The sequence below is a fragment of the Silurus meridionalis genome, chromosome 21, assembly GCF_014805685.1.
Source record: "Silurus meridionalis isolate SWU-2019-XX chromosome 21, ASM1480568v1, whole genome shotgun sequence".
Taxonomy (NCBI): Eukaryota; Metazoa; Chordata; class Actinopteri; order Siluriformes; family Siluridae; genus Silurus; species Silurus meridionalis.
Window position 1 is genome coordinate 3,853,783 of NC_060904.1, and position 16,149 is coordinate 3,869,931.

The 16,149-nt window shown below is 39.9% G+C and overlaps 1 protein-coding gene across 4 annotated transcripts in view; it reads right to left on the reverse strand.

Annotated features, from left to right (window-relative positions):
* c21h8orf34 (chromosome 21 C8orf34 homolog) overlaps positions 1-16,149 on the reverse strand; it is a 76,968-nt gene that overhangs the window by 11,351 nt on the left and 49,468 nt on the right. For 3 of the 4 annotated variants that reach the window (XM_046834045.1, XM_046834044.1, XM_046834043.1), the window contains exons 9-12: positions 13,971-14,056; positions 13,706-13,765; positions 13,558-13,634; positions 3,293-3,422 (exon numbers count right to left, since the gene is read on the reverse strand). In XM_046834045.1, coding sequence (XP_046690001.1) covers positions 3,293-3,422; positions 13,558-13,634; positions 13,706-13,765; positions 13,971-14,056 — 353 coding nt within the window. The remainder of the gene's footprint in view (positions 1-3,292; positions 3,423-13,557; positions 13,635-13,705; positions 13,766-13,970; positions 14,057-16,149) is intronic. The other variant, XM_046834046.1, reaches the window with a different exon arrangement.

The following is a 16,149-nucleotide window of genomic DNA, read 5'->3' on the forward strand; positions in this document are numbered from 1 at the left end:
AAAGTTTGTGGATACCTGACCATTAGATGTGTATTTGCTTTTTGAACATCCCAGTCCACATTTAGTCGCCATTTGCTCCACTTTTCTGGGACGATGTTCCACTAGATTTTAGCGTGTGCTAGTTAGAAAAGTCAGGAACTGATGTAGGTGAGGGTGAGGAGGCCTGGGGTGCAATTCATCCCACAGGTGTTCAGTAGGTTTGTGGCTCTATAGCAGGAGATCTTCTACTCCAACCTATGTAAACTATATCTTCATAGAGCTGGATTTGTGCACTGTCATTGTCATGCTAGTTCAAGTAAAGGGGAAATTAAATGCTAGCACATCCAAAGACACCCTATACAACTGTGTGCCTCGAATATTGCTGGTAGTCTTTACTGGAGTATATTTTGTATATATTTTACAATGGCATGTTGGGGTAGTACCATAAAGACATCTTGAAATCGATTCTGACTGCTACAGGCAGCAATGTTTCTCCTTGTCGGAAGGACAGAGAACATCATGTACTTCAGAAAAGGTGATAATATGCATGTTGATATTCTGATTTTCAAAACTGAGGTCATTGTCAAATGTAATTTCTCGATGTGATTAACACATTTTCCTTTTCAAAATTCCATGCTTTTCCAGACTCAAATATGTAAACTTCCCTAAAGATTTCTAGACCATATTTAACATTTAAAATAATGATTTTAAATTACAACTATAAAATGCGTTCTCTGAAGTATGTGAAAATGAAAATCTCTGAGCAAAAAAGGTGACACGAGCATTTACATTTGCGGAATTTGCCAGACGTGTCAATCATATGATAAAAAAAGATTGTCATCAGTCTGGAAGTTTCCAGAATCTAGCAAAGTCTATTGATTTGTATTAGACGTGTAAGACCTTCCACTTTTTTGCCACATATTTTAACAACCAAACTTCAATAAATTTCACTTCTGTTTATCAATTGAAATATTTCAAAAAGTGTGTGCTGGTCCTGGTCCTGAAATTTCACAAACTCAAGCATAAGCAAGTTAATAGATATTAATTACGATTAAGTAACAAGTTCTGGATTCCTGGAGATCGGATTTCTTTGAACTCTCGGTTATTACGTGGTGCTTAGAGCGAAGTATTAGTTTTATTATTTGAAAAAAAAAAAGATTTGGCACCCCATATTTATTAATGATTGTGTTCGTAATTAATATAACCGCATCCGATTCCAAGATTCCAGTCCCAGACCGAGCACATCCAGATGTTAATAAAATCTGATTCGGATCTTGGACTTGTCTCCCTAACGTCTATCAGGTTGCTCATTCTTATTCTCTGTATGTGGATCGAGTTTACTGAGATGATTTTTTTTTTTTAGAGAGAGAGAAAAGAAAAAGATTCCCATCATGCTGGCTGGGTGGAATAATTGTTTATGTCTGTGTGGCGTGTGGCTTAAATCAGATCCGATCTCCGGCTCGATCAGAGCTGATTAAACGAGAGAGGATGACTCTGAAAAGAAATAACGAAATAACGTAATGCTCGCGACGAGCCCTGATCGAACGTTTTATGAAGAGTCTTTGATCAGGAAAAGAACGGATTGTCTCACATAATAATACAAGTATGAAACTCATTCCCCAACAGGAAGATGAGATGGGAAACTAAGTCATGTGGAAGCCACATCATTAGAGAAAGACGGAGATGTTTAGAGTCACTGGGAATAACCGGATAACATTATAATGATAATTATATAGCTATAATGTAGATTCACTGCCTTATTATTAAATGAAAATAAAAATACTAGCGGGGAAGATTAAGCTGCCTTCAGAATCGAAAGCGCTAGCTCTCAACATGGAAAGCATTAACAGCTAATAAAAGCACAAAAGTGGTGAATTTAGCTAAATTCACTTCCTCGTGGGGAAATCTGTGTTTAGATGGAACTCAGTGTGGAATTATAACTAAAGAAATCTACGGATATCATTCTGGGACTGTAGGGAATTCTGTTCACACACACATACACTATATTGGCAAAAGTATTGGGTCACCTGCCTTTGCCTGCTGTATGTGGTTCTCAACAGGAGGCACTCAATTGTACAGGACGTCTTTAGATGTAGAATACAATTTTGCATTCACTTGAACTCGTAAACCCAAACCTGTTCCAACATGGCAGTGCCCCTGTGCACAAAGTGAGCTCCTTGAAGATCTGGTTTAAATGCTTTGGAGAGGAAGATCTTGAGTGGCCTGCTATAGAGCTCTGATCTCATCCCTGCTGAACACCTTTAGAACCAATTGAAACGCTGACTGCACCCCAGGTCTCCTCACCTACATCAGTACCTGCCTTTCATAAAAGCCTTGTGGCTGATGAACACAAATATCCATAAGCACACTCCAAAATCTAGTGGAACATCTTCCTAGAAGAATGGAGGGAATTATAAGAGCAAATTGGGACTAAATGTGGAATGCCATTGGGTCATGACCAGGTGACCCAATACTTTTGGCAATACAGTGTATATACAAATATATAATATACACTAGTATGTTTTAAATAGACCAGTTTGTGGACACCTGACCATGAAATTTGTATGTGTTATCGGAAAATCCCATTCCACCTTTAGTCCATATATGCTGTTCTAATAACCCATGGTGTAGGTGAATACAGTAGGGCAGCAGATATCGATGAGAGGAAAGAGGCGGAGTCAAGGCCCGAAAGACGCAGTCAGGAGCGAAATATAAAACATCTAAACAGCTCTATTTAAACCCTGTTACTCTTTATTCTAATATACAGGAAGTACCACCTCTTAGGGAGATTCTATACAGCTTTAGTAATTGTGCCCTTTATAATGTCAAACATGCAAGATTTGCAAGTAATTTAGGTGTGTTACAAACAGAACATACAGCTGCAATTTTTCTGACTCAAGTGTTCTCACAGGGTTCTACACCCTTCCCAAGATCCGAAATTTATGTCCTGTACAACAGCTAAAAACCGGGCCGCCATAAACAAACAAATGCTTAACATATGTCAGATGGCTAAGAACTCAAACGCAGTGTGCTGTGCTTTTAATAAAGCGAAAATTTCTCGCACGTCTTGATCTCACCCAGACCTCCAAGAGAATCGAGATCAAACCTCGTGCATGCACGCACACACACGCACACACACACACACACAATGCATGAGTGAATTTACGTCTGTCATATTATAACTGTCGGGAAATTAATCAAAGATGGCTGGAATAATCTGAGGGTTTTGTTCCCCACCATATTCTCTGATGTTGGAAAACAGAAATGCTGCCGTTTGATGTTTGATGTGTGTGTGTGTGTGTTTAATACTAACCAGCGAGGTGCTTGCCCATGTTCTCCAATTCTTTAGAAAAGAGAAGCTCCTCGAGCTGTAGAGCACGCCTCTGGGCCTGTGGGCTCGGGCCTCTCACCGGCTTCATGTCCGTCGCCCATGCGGGGTAACGCTGTCTCACACACACACACACACACACACACACACACACACACACACACACACACACACACACACAGGCATAAGGAAAAAGAGAAAGAAAGTAAGCAATAGGTCACAGAGTAAATCTGCTGTCATAAAGCGACTATCATTTTTGATAGCAGATGAAAGTGCTCATGGGTAATCAATGAATCATGAAGGGCAGGACGGCACTGGCACTGACAGAAGTTCAAAAAACCACACAGTTCATTATAAAAATATGAGCTTATGACCTCAAATCCACCTTCAAATACCATTATGATGTAAGGACTACAGATACAATTGTTGCGCAATACTTTTAATTCAAAAGTGACCAATAATTTGTGACCAATGTTTTCTATGTAGATTGATTTTCTCCTCACTAAACCGCTTCTCGAGCGTGTTCTCTCAGCATCACTGCTGCTACGTGAATATGACGTATCAAAACACACTACAGAGAATGAGGCATGTCCTGAGAGTCAATAGAATACAGATTAACATGGCAGAAGTAGAGCTGCATCTTCCTGAAGATTTTGTATTTTTCATGGTTAGAAGGCACTGAAGTAAATGTATGATTTGCTGTCTGTCTTGCATCACATCATATTGCTTGTCCTATCATCTTTTCCCCAGCATTGGAACGTTTACATTTTCCTTTCGTCATGGTCTCCTCAAAGACAACCAGACAAACCACGCACAAAAAAAGAAACACCTCTGAGCTCACGCGGTCTGCTTTAGGAAAATGTACGGCCCGTCTCTGACTGTCGTTTATCTAAACATGTGGGGGAAAAAAAAACTGCTTCTCTCGAGCGCCTTGGCATCTCCTCATACACAAGAGTCTTCATCTTCTATAACTACAAATGAGTTTGAAAAACTGTCTACACAACTCATTTAGTGACTTATGACTAGACATATTTGAAGCCATGCATGACAATGTTAATGTTTGTGGAGATTTTAATCCCTGACTTTTTTTTATCTTTCTCTCTCTCTTTCTGTTTCTGCTCCAGTGTTTTCTTTTGTGGTTTTCTGGCCCATATATTAGCGGTATCTTGAGATGCTCGTCCAACCTCGATGAGGACTTTTTTTCAGTGACATCATGATCTGGAAAAGGAACGCGGCAGCCTCTGCATAAAGTACGATTGTGGCTTTCGGAAGGCAACCGTCGTTATCGATCGTGATGCGTGCGTGCAACGCAAACCGCCATGAGTCAAGCGTCTTTCTGCTGGAGATGGCCTGAGTTGTTCATAGGGAAAACGTGAAACCGGCGTTTCCATTTATCCGCACGTTTATTAGCTCATGCTGGTGTCAAGGAGGACTGAAACGAGGTTCTTCCACTAGGAGACGCTTCTGTCTGAATGGGAGGTCTGATTTCTAGAAAAATTCAATCCATGTTGAGAAGTCAGAATGAGATCCCTGTGCGTGTGTGCATTTCTATGCATTTTTGTGTATGACATATATGTGCGTGTAAAGGTGAAAAGAGTAAATGCAAGTAAAGTCACTTGTCTAAAAAGCTACTCAAGTAAAAGTGAAAAGTCGCTCATTTCAAATCGCAGGGAGTTACTTTTTTTTTAACAGCGGGGGTGGGGTCCCGTTATAATGTCATTTATGATGAAGAGAGAAATCGCAAATGCAGATTCGGAATTCACACAGTGAGCGCACGCATTGAACAACTTTCGATTTGATGCCATTTCACTTTCAGGTCTGGTCTGCATTAGTGGCATCTGTCTTGTCCGTCTCCATCTTTCTTTCTTGTGAGTTTAGCACGTTCGCTCTCCGCCCATCAATCGATTTTCATTTATTTTATTTTTGTTACTCAGTAACGGATATAATTTAAAATGTAGTACAAAAATTGCAGTGAAAGTACACAAAAAACTACTCAATTACAGTAATGCAGATAAGTCTAATTTGTTACTTTCCACCTCTGTGTGTGTGTGTGTGTGTGTGTGTGTGTGTGTGTGTGTGTGTGTGTGTGTGTGTGTGTGTGGTAAGTAGCAGGGGCTAGTGGTGGGAGTGAAACCAGTTATGGTGAGCCTCAGTCAACTACAGGCCAAAAGGCCAGTTTGTGAACCATTAAAACCCCACACAGTTTTGGCTATAAGGGCCCCTGAGTGTACACGACTGTGGCCACAGTCACAGGAAACAGTTTACAACACGACTACTGAAAGCCAGAGCTTTAAACAGCCTGCTGTAAAAACGCTGCAAAAGCCACCAGGACTTACTATTACTTACTATTTCAGTATTTTTTTGGCTACTTTCTATCAAAGATATAAATAACCTTTACTCACTACTCAACTACGTTTCTGATTCCATATACAGTATTATATACATAATACCTCGGTACTTGTCAGGATGTGGTGTTATAAACATAATACACATTATACATGTAGGTTCACATGGGCTATCGGTCATACACACTATCCATGATACCACAAAAACACCAAAGTGCACGGACACACACACACACACACACACACACACACACACACACACACACACACACACACACACACCACATGCGATCTATTATATGTGCATATAGAAGATTTTTAGACTGAAACATGTTCAGCATGAATAGCAGGAATTGTGACTTCACAGTGAGGAGATGAAGAGAATCTGTGATGGAAAGGGAAAGAAATAGAGAGGCGAAAGAGAGAGGGAATCCCAGTTAGGCTCCACCAGCAACCACACAGCCACACTGCCACAGCTGTGGTTCTTTTAAAACCAGTTCAGAGCAGGATTTGTAGTCTGGGTGCAGGATACGAGCTGGAGGGATGACGTTTTTAGACGAGGAGGAGAGATGGATTTAAAAAGTACTTCATGATGATTTTTTTTGCTGTATTTCTTGCGGTGGTTTTGCTTTTCGAGTTTCCCAGCCATGCAATAGAAAGCTGTTTTTGATTTATTGCTATATAATGAATAATGCACCATGTTTGATCATGAGGTTTCTATTCGAAACAGCGAAATGCTGCGATGATTTCATTCGTTAGGAACGTTTCTTGCTAATTTTGTGCTACTGATTGGCGTAAGAGTGTGTCCCTACACCCATTAGCCTGCCTGGCAAATCAAAAAAATCAAAAATAATAATAATAAAAAAACAAATAAAAAAATAATTAAATTAAATTAAATTTAAATAAGAATAAAAGAGTATAACAGTTATTAACTAAATATACTTAGTTGTGAAATCAAGAGACAATATAGTAGTTACTGATGAAATTACATACGATGTGGAAAAACATAGAAATTCAGTCAGATTAGAGATAATCCAGAGAAAAAAACAAATACGTCCACGGCCATATTTGACATTTTGGAACACTGACTGGAAAACTGTTGCAAAAACTGTGATAACTCCGTGAGACAAAATGAGAATGAAACCTTTTGAACGGATGTTAAACTAAATGTTTCAAAAGAAGCTTCTGTGATGATGTGAATCCTGGGATGAGCAAGGACAGTGTGATTATGAATCCAGTAGGAGGGCATGGGTACAAATCAGCAGGATCCAGGTGATATTAACCCCTGAAGCAGGGGTGGGATTTGGACATAAGCTATTTAGTAAGTGCAAATCTTTAGGATGTTCATGCTGAACCATTCACAGCAGTAAAAAAGTGCAGAAAGCTCCAAGCAAAAGATTAGAAAGACAGATCAGGCAGATGCATAGGGCGGAACCTGAACCGCATGCCAGAATTACATGTTTGGATGTTCATACATAAACTTGTCTATGGATTTGTCCATGTTTACTCTGTTACTCAGGTTTACAGACCCGTCTTCCTGTGTTGTTTATCCGGCAAGTACAAGTAAACAAACTGCAACATTTCACCTCTGGTTCCTCAGCATTACGGAGAACCATTCCAAAATAACGTTTTATAATGCAACCGAAATTTGATTTAAACGCCCGACACGTCTTTCAAGCCTTCAACCTTCACAAAGCACTCATTAACGGATGCAAATGTGTTTCCCCGCTCTGTCTCATTTCGTCTCGACGCAATTAGATTAAAAATGCTTCAGGACTGCATTCGCGATGCATCACGCATTTAAATTCCTCCAACAAAGCGCTCCGGGAGGAAATTAAGTCGAACACATGGACTGATTAAATCCGGTCGACTTGGCTTTCATGAGCGTGTGGTTAATAGAAACTCTCGGGCACTGGGCCGAATCAGAACTGCCGAAAGCATCGAGGATATTGACAATAATACGATTGCTATCTGATGTACCTGCTTCATGCTAATCCAAGAATTCAAACATACAAAAGAATTAGAGATAAGAGAAACAAAACAGAATTCTCTAAAACATGCATTCAGTGGAAAATGATTCAATGTCAATAGTTATGATAAAGTTTCTGTGGCATTGGGATAACATTTAGACTCCAAAGTTGACTGTTTTTTTATTGTTCTGCACGAGCTCCTCGCCATATTTCCAGAAATACACAAAGAAGATTAACTCAGAAACCTGATGTGGTAGTGTTGAGAAATTTAGCTTATATTTAAGCTTTATTTCTCACTCATATTATTTAGTATAAGTTTATTAAGCATTAATTCTAACAAAATCATTGCTGAATTCAGTCAGTGGTGAACAGTAATGAAGTAAATGTAATTTATTAGTGTAATTTAGTACAGGTACAGGTACAAGTTCAAGGTGAGGGACGTGAGATTGAGATGGTTTGGACATGTGCAGAGGAGGGACATGGGGTATATCGGTAGGAGAATGCTGAGGATGAAGCCACCAGGAAGGAGGAAAAGAGGAAGACCAAGGAGGAAGTTTATGGATGTGGTGAGGGAAGACATGCAGGTAGTTGGTTTGAAAGAGGCAGAAGTAGAGGACAGGGGGGTATGGAGACGGATGATCTGCTGTGGCCATGGGAGCAGCTGAAAGAAGAAGAATTTAATAGCTTTCTCGTGTATCTGTACTTTACTGTAGAGTATTTCCATTTGGAGAGACTTTTACTTCACCACATTATAAAGTCAAATATAAAGTTTGAATTTCTATGCTCTATAGAACCCCGAAAAATGTTCCCTTACAGAATTATTATAAAGAACTCTGTTAGAATGTTAGTATCACGAACCAATCAACCAAAACTCATGGATCATGTGTGTTATTACTAATCTATACTATAAACTCTAATCACCTGCCAAACGAGATTTTTAAGAAAGGATGTTTGAAAATTCAAGAAACTGTGCAGGAAATGGTGAAATATCCAAAACGCTGTCTGCATGATTAACAGTGGGTAAAGGTCAAATCCTTATGGGGCAGAAAGAAAGCTAGTGAAATGCTTGCTCGGCATCTGGCGGAATCATCTGGCACCAAAGTCAACACATTGAATCTGAGCTGAAATGTTGGAGAGATGGTCTCGTACTGCTTGTAGAACGGGTGCACTGTAGCTATGGAACCTTTTTTCTACAAGAAGGCAAAACGGAAGAGTAGTAGGGTATTATTAACAAAGTACAGTACATCATTTAGCCAATAACTGATAAAAAGGAGAGAGACAAGAGTAAAAATTGGGCTATGAAAATTTAAACCGTGCAAACCTATAAATATTTTTACAATTTTGTTGTATTGCTTTCGTCAGATAAGTAGTAAGAACATAAAATTGTAAGTCGAACCGTCGTAACTCAGGGACCACCTGTATACACACACACACACACACACACACACACACACACACGTCTGTGTATGTATACATATACGTGTGTGTGTGTGTGTGTGTGTGTGTGTGTGTGTGTGTGTGTGTGTGTGTACAGGTGGTCACTGAGTTACGAAGGTTCGACTTACAATTATATATATATATATATATATATATATATATATATATATATATATATATATATATATATATATATATACATACACACACACACACACACACACACACATCAGTACAAATTCATTTTAAAAATTGCACAAATTTTATTCATGTGCGTTTAATGCATCATGCATTTCTGGTCGACATATATTTTTTATAATATATAAATAGATTTCAAAGAGGCAAAATTAAAACACTCAACGCAACTCCAGCAAAAAAAAAAATTGTATCACTAAACATCAACTAAAATGTTTTACTGATGCACCAAGTCTCAGCACCAAAATCCGCCTTGATGCACACATCCGGCAATTAAAACAGTCCGTGTGGAAACATAGCTAAAGTTCCACTTGGTGTCCTGATGATTTACGCAATTTAAAACACCATAATTAATTTAAACCATTTACAAGAGTATTTTTACGAGCCACGCTGTCATCTAAAAATTTAAACAGGCTCGTCTGTTTAAGCAACTGGCTCAGTGCAAAGAAAGAGAAGTTATGGGAACTTTTGGTATTTCTATGTTCTTTTCCATGTGACTAATAGACATAAACTAGTTCGTTGGAAAACATCTATGCTCTTTAAAACATGTCTAGTCTCCTTGCACCATGTTTTCACTAATAATATACAAATATTTGCATAAAGCATCCATATTTGGCCATGCTCTTGTTGATTAGAGTATTAAAATCTACGAAATATATGAAAATATATGAAAAATATTAATTTTTGCTATATTTAGAACAGTTAAAAATGTGAGATTGAGTTGCATATTGAGTTGAGTTTAATATTTCAATTGATTGACAGCCCAAATATATATATATTTTTATTAAAATATATGTATTTTATATTTGCAAAGAAGAATCGATCTTCTAACCTAGCCCCAAAGTCTTGACACCTTGACACCCATCATGCTGATAACCACTGCAGCAGCAATCATGGGTCTGGCCAGATGTTTTTTCGATTGAAGCATGTTTTCAGATGACACTTGGATGAATTTGATGGATACAATGGCTCATTAGATATTGCTCAAACATGTATTGTCTATGCTAGCCTGAAAGCAAAACTGGAACGTACCAAATATGAAGAAACACTGAAATTCATGTAATTAGTTCAAGTTGTCAGTAATTTGTAATATAAATACAGTTCCTTTCAGATTCCACTGTGCATGACACCAAACATAAGCCCATCATGACATTTGACATAAACCTACACAATCATGTACCAAGGCTTGTTCCAAGTTGAGTCAGCTGACACACAGAGACTGTTTTCATAAATTCTTTGCCAAGCAACAGATTGCTGCTGACATAAGGTTGTGTTATAACACTTTCCGTGCTGGTTTATGTTCCAATGTCATGACAACAACATGACTTTTTTAATGCCTTCTATTCAAAATTTCCATTTCCGTGGCACAGTATTGTTATGTTTTTTTTTTTTTTCTCAAGCAACTTAACATTTTTCATAGATACTGTCATGTGTTTGTTTTACCAACCGGTCCAACACTTTCACACAATTATTCTTTTCCTCCAGACGCTTGGAATTAACGACACATTTCGAATCATACTGACGTGGTTAGTGGAGCAGGAGGGCCGAAAAAGCCCAAAAACACATTTTTTAAACAATCGATTTCCACCACGCAGACTGTTTCCCTTAAAAGCGAATTAGTGGCTGTATTTATAGACGGAGCTTGCTGAACCACACGAGCACATTTTGTTCCTCAATCCCATTTGTTTTCTTGGTCCAGAAAGTCATTTGCATTTTGTTTTGCTGTTTGTTTTCCATTTTCGCAAATGTAAAAAGGATGTCCTTTATTATATGTGTTATTTATAGACGTTGTACGTGTAAGGGTCGTGTTAACGAGGGATTGTGGTTGCCTGTGGGCATGCATTTTTGTGTGGTCATGGATAAATCAGGATCAGGGTTCGTGGTAAGGTTAAACTTGCACTATAGGGATAAAAGTATTGGGACATCTGACTTTTCCAGTCATATGTGGTTCTTCTGTTCACTTGAACTGGGAGACCCAAACCTGTTCCAGCATGACGATGCCCCAGTGCACAAAACCAGCTCCATGAAGATATGCTTCACATGGGTTGTAGTGGAAGATCTCCTGCTATAGAGCTCTGAAATCAAACTTCTTTCCCAAAATCTTCCCAAAGGAATGGAAATTATTATATCAGCAAATCGGGACTAAATGTGGACAAGGATGTTCAAAAAAAGCACTAATGGTGTCCACAAATATCTGTCCATCCTAGTGTAATCGAGTGGAAGAAACAAGAGCTGGATGACGATAATTACTTTGTCTATAATCAGCAGTCAGTTAAATAATTTCTCTTTTTTTATGCCTTAGCAGGGAGGTGAAGAGTCTCAAAAGAGAAATTCTATATATTTAATGTTCTTACAGGATTAAACCAAATGACCAGCGAAGCCAAATGACACCGCCTCATTAAGAAGCGGTGTGTTATGTAACACAGCAGGTCGCTCAGGGTTGTGAAGGTGCAAGGACAATACTTTTGATACTGCCGAGGTGGAAAGCAAGATGAAGCAGTTCTGGTGTACATAATTAATCCAGCCTATAAGGTGCACTTCGGGTCACACTGCCGCCTTCACAGCGTTCAGATAAAACGAACTATTCTCACTTTATTGTGATTTCACCCAAGTTCAGGCTCGGGAGAGTTAATTGGCCCAATCGCGTCGTGCTTCTAGGGCTGGAATTCCATAAAAATTACTCAAAGCCCTGCTCAGAGGACGTCCTTGAGTTTGATCATAATAAGGCGATTATTACGCCTAATGGCCAGCTCGAGCAAACTAACGAGGGGGGTTCGAAGCTCCTCCCGCTGCCTGTTAAACGAAGGGTCCTGGATGGATGTTCTCTCAAATTTATGTACGATATTAAACCAGGTTCTATTTGCTCGGCCAGATCTCGGAGTTGTAGTGAAATGAAAAGTGCTGAGATACAGAAAATCGCACACTCTTATGCACACACAGAGCACAGCAGTTGACTTTGGATTACAGGCTGATCCAAATCCAACAACTTCGAGCGTTCCTCTAAGGGCTCTCTATCAAATAAAACTGATCATCAGCGCGGTAAGTACGTCTGTCAAAACCCAGCAAGACAGAATCTCGACACACTCTTACACACCGCCAACTATTGTTGTCCCAAGACGTGACTCGGGCGAAAAGCATTGCGCTTTGTTTTCCACGGCGTTCGCGCCGGTGACAGGAGAAAGCCTTCAGGACCGGTTGAGCTAATAAGCTATTAAAAAGACAAATTGCATTTGCCTTTCAAAGCAGTGCCCAAAATAAGCAATTATACACACAACAACCACATCAGGCCTTAAAAAGTATCGGTAGGTGAGCCGAGATGTTCACAGTTGCCTTTTGCATATGGAAAAGATTACCCTCATTGCTCTGGCAATGCACAACCTGCAGACACCAAGGCCTCCTTTCTCTCTCTTCTTAATTTAAAAAAAAAACCCACAAGTAAAAAGAGACTGTCTTTGTATGCATATGAAAGGAGATCTGTGTATGTGTGGGGCTCTGTACAGTGTTAAGCCTGGCTTCATGGCATTATTTACTCGATGACACGCTCTTTAAGGGGATGCCAGTTCTCTGGGTGGAGCAGGCGGAACGAGTGCGGTAGCACAAGACTAGAGGAGAAGAGACGATATGATTCGAGACGAGGTCTCGTGCTCGCGACGCTGCCAGCATGTCTGGAGCCCTCTTCCATCTGCTCGGCACACCGCATGGGCAAAAAAGCTGTTAAAAAGACTTTCCAGCACAAGGCGGCTATAATTACAGCACCACCTCGCCTCGGTGTCGCTGCTGATAGGAAAATAAGCACTTTATGACGAGGGGAGAGAGTGGCGTGTGTTGAGCACGGTATCCGTAGCTACAAAGGCCAGCCAATTAAGCAGCCGCGAGGTCTCGCCTTTCTCTGAGGAGAGATCAAGAGCATCAAGCGCACATGTTGTTCTACTGAACGGGGACTGCTCCGTGACTTCACGACCTCTGTGTCAACTCCATAATGAAATGTACATGTAATTGTAACCCCCCCTTAAATTATTCTTAAGACTCCTGTCTAGACTACAGTTTAAACCCCCATACCAGCTCTGTGATCCTCTGGCTTTTAGATCCCCAAACGCTCCTGCGATCGAGCTACGTTATCCTTTACAGTGACACGTGACAGGTTTTGAGAAAAAACCACACGAATGGCTTTGTAGTACAGAGTAATTAAGTGGTTTGATCTGTCTCTGTGACAACAACAAAAAAATTAAGGGATCGGAGGAGACGTTAACGAGGGCAGAAAAGCGATACGTAGGTGATTTCTTTCTCGGTCAGGATCGCTTACCGGAGCAGACACTTGAGAAGCGCTGAGAAGTTCCAGCTCGGCGGCAGTCGGAGGCTCTGTCACTCCAGGCAATGGACCTGTTCCAAAAAACACACATTGAACACGCCTTTACCACCCACACTCAACGTAGAAACATAGTCATACAGACCCCTGTGCTCAGGTGGAGGTACTCCAGTCCTGCCAGTCAAGCGGTGTTCCAAATCAAGCACTAATGCAAGAAAGCAACAGGGTTTCTTAGTGTTAGTATAGAACAAAAAACCTTGATATGCTGCTAGATCAAGTTGAGCCACCCTTTAAGGCTTGAATATCCTTTCAGAAAAAATTATGTCAAATGATAAGTGGCTATCCGATTGCAGAAAAACGATCCTGCATTCCTTTTCTAATATGATCTAAAAACACAATCTCTCACTCACATGTCACTTCAGGCACAGCCTGCTCGGGAACATGCGGCGTTGGTTCCTCCTCAGAGCCGGCCGGAGCGAGACTATCCCCCTGAAGCCTAAAAAAAACACCACAAATAAAAAGATTCGATTTCACACCACTGCTCGTGATAACTGTACTAATAATATCATGTTCACACACGAAAGCAAGACTCGAGGCGAACGTTCGGTCCACCCAAAGTCCCATCAACTGGAAGAGAGCAGGAAGACACAGTGTCTCCCTTCATTAAAAAGGTGTCAAGACAACTCAGGTAAGTAGTTTGTCTTATCAGCCTTCAGAGTGATGGGGGAAAAAAGCAAGTAACCTATAAGTATGTTCGGAGAGGTGATACCTATCAACAAATCACTGCTTGTCATTCGGAACAGCTTCGCACCCCTATCGTTCGCCTTCTCCTATCTAAAAGAGATAATAAGCTTGTCTAGAGAGGACATCCGTGATGCCTGACTGCAAAATTCTGTCTAAGCAAGAAGGCTAATTACAACCTGACAAATGTGCACACTATACAAAGAAAAGTTTGTGGACACCTTACCATAACATTTGTTCGTGCTTTTTGAACATCTCATTCCACATTTACCTCCCATTATAATAATCTTCTGGGAAGATATTCCACTAGATTTTGGAGTGCGCTTTGTGTTCATTCAGCCACAAGGGTTTTAGTAAAGTCCGGTACTGATGAAGGTGAGGTGATGAGGCCTGGGGTGCAGTCAGCATTCAAATTCAGAGCTCTATAGCAGGAGAATGTTGACTAGAAACCCATGAAAAGCATATCTTCATGGAGCTGGCTTTGTGCTCAGGGGCATTGTCATGTTTGAACAGGTTTGGGTCTCCTAGTTCAAGTGAAGGAAATATTTCATGCTATTACATCCGAAGACATTCTATACAATTGTGTCTCTCCAGCTTTGTTCTAATAGTTTGTGGAAGAACTACATTTGGCTGAAAATGTCATCCAAAGGTGTCCAGATACCTATATATATAGTGCGTGATTTACCTTACCATGAACCTTGATTCGTGTCTTACATGTGTATATATAACACCTATAATAAAGAACATCCTTTTTACATTTGTATGTGTTTTTACATTTGTAAAGGTGTTCAGAAGGGTTGAATTCAAAGCTCTATAGCAGGAGAGCTTCCACTCCAACCCATGTGATCCATATCTTCATGGACCTGGCTTTTTCCAAGCTTGAATGAAGGGAAAATGTAATGTCACCGCATCACCGAGACAATTGTGTGCCTTCATATTTGTGGTAACAGTTTGGGGAAGAACCACATATTGCTGGAAAAATCAGGTGTCCCAATACTCTTGTATGAAATGCAGTTTTTTTTAAGCTAAAGAAGACATTGTATTGTCAAACAAAACCAAAGTTTGAAGTGAACTATCATTGCTACAACTCCTGTTCATCATCTTGATAGTATTATTATATTAATATATTTATTTAATGTATTGTTCATTTTAAAATAGAAAAAAATTTACCTTCTAGTTTCTTCCCCTGCTTTAGTCGTCATTTTCTTTCTGAGGTGCACCGTTTTAGTTTCAATTTATGGCGTTGTAACAAAGTGAAAAATTCCGCCAGCAGACTCGGTTTTCATGAAAAACAACTATAAATGTAAGTAAAACGTTTTGGTACGTGATAAATGATGAAATAAAAACAGTTCTAATAGAGCCTACTGTATTCACAGCAGCATGTGGAGCTCCAGTTAAGTCACTTGAGGTGTCCGTGTGGGAGACGATGACAAAATATGAACTATAAATCACAGAATTCATGTCCTGCAGCGACTGTGGATTTGGCAAATCTTTTACCCCACACCTGCCAAAGTATTAGGATCCATTAGATCATGTGTAGTAGATCTTAGAATTTAGTAGCAAAATAGAACTCCTGCTTGAAAAAAGTCAACAAAGTGGTAACCCCGACTCAGGTTACTACTTAAATTATCAGTAACTAGAAACCTATAAAAGCAGGACCACCAGGGATCAAAGCAGTGAAGAACACTGGAGTTGCACTGGACAACGTCAGCTGTAATTTGACATTGTCCTTTCCTAAGGGATTTAAAAAAAAATGGGCCTTGGTGTGTGTGTGTGTGTGTGTGTGTGTGTGTGTGTGTGTGTAAGAAGAAGAATTATAAGGAATGTTGCTTACATCCAAGCAGCAAG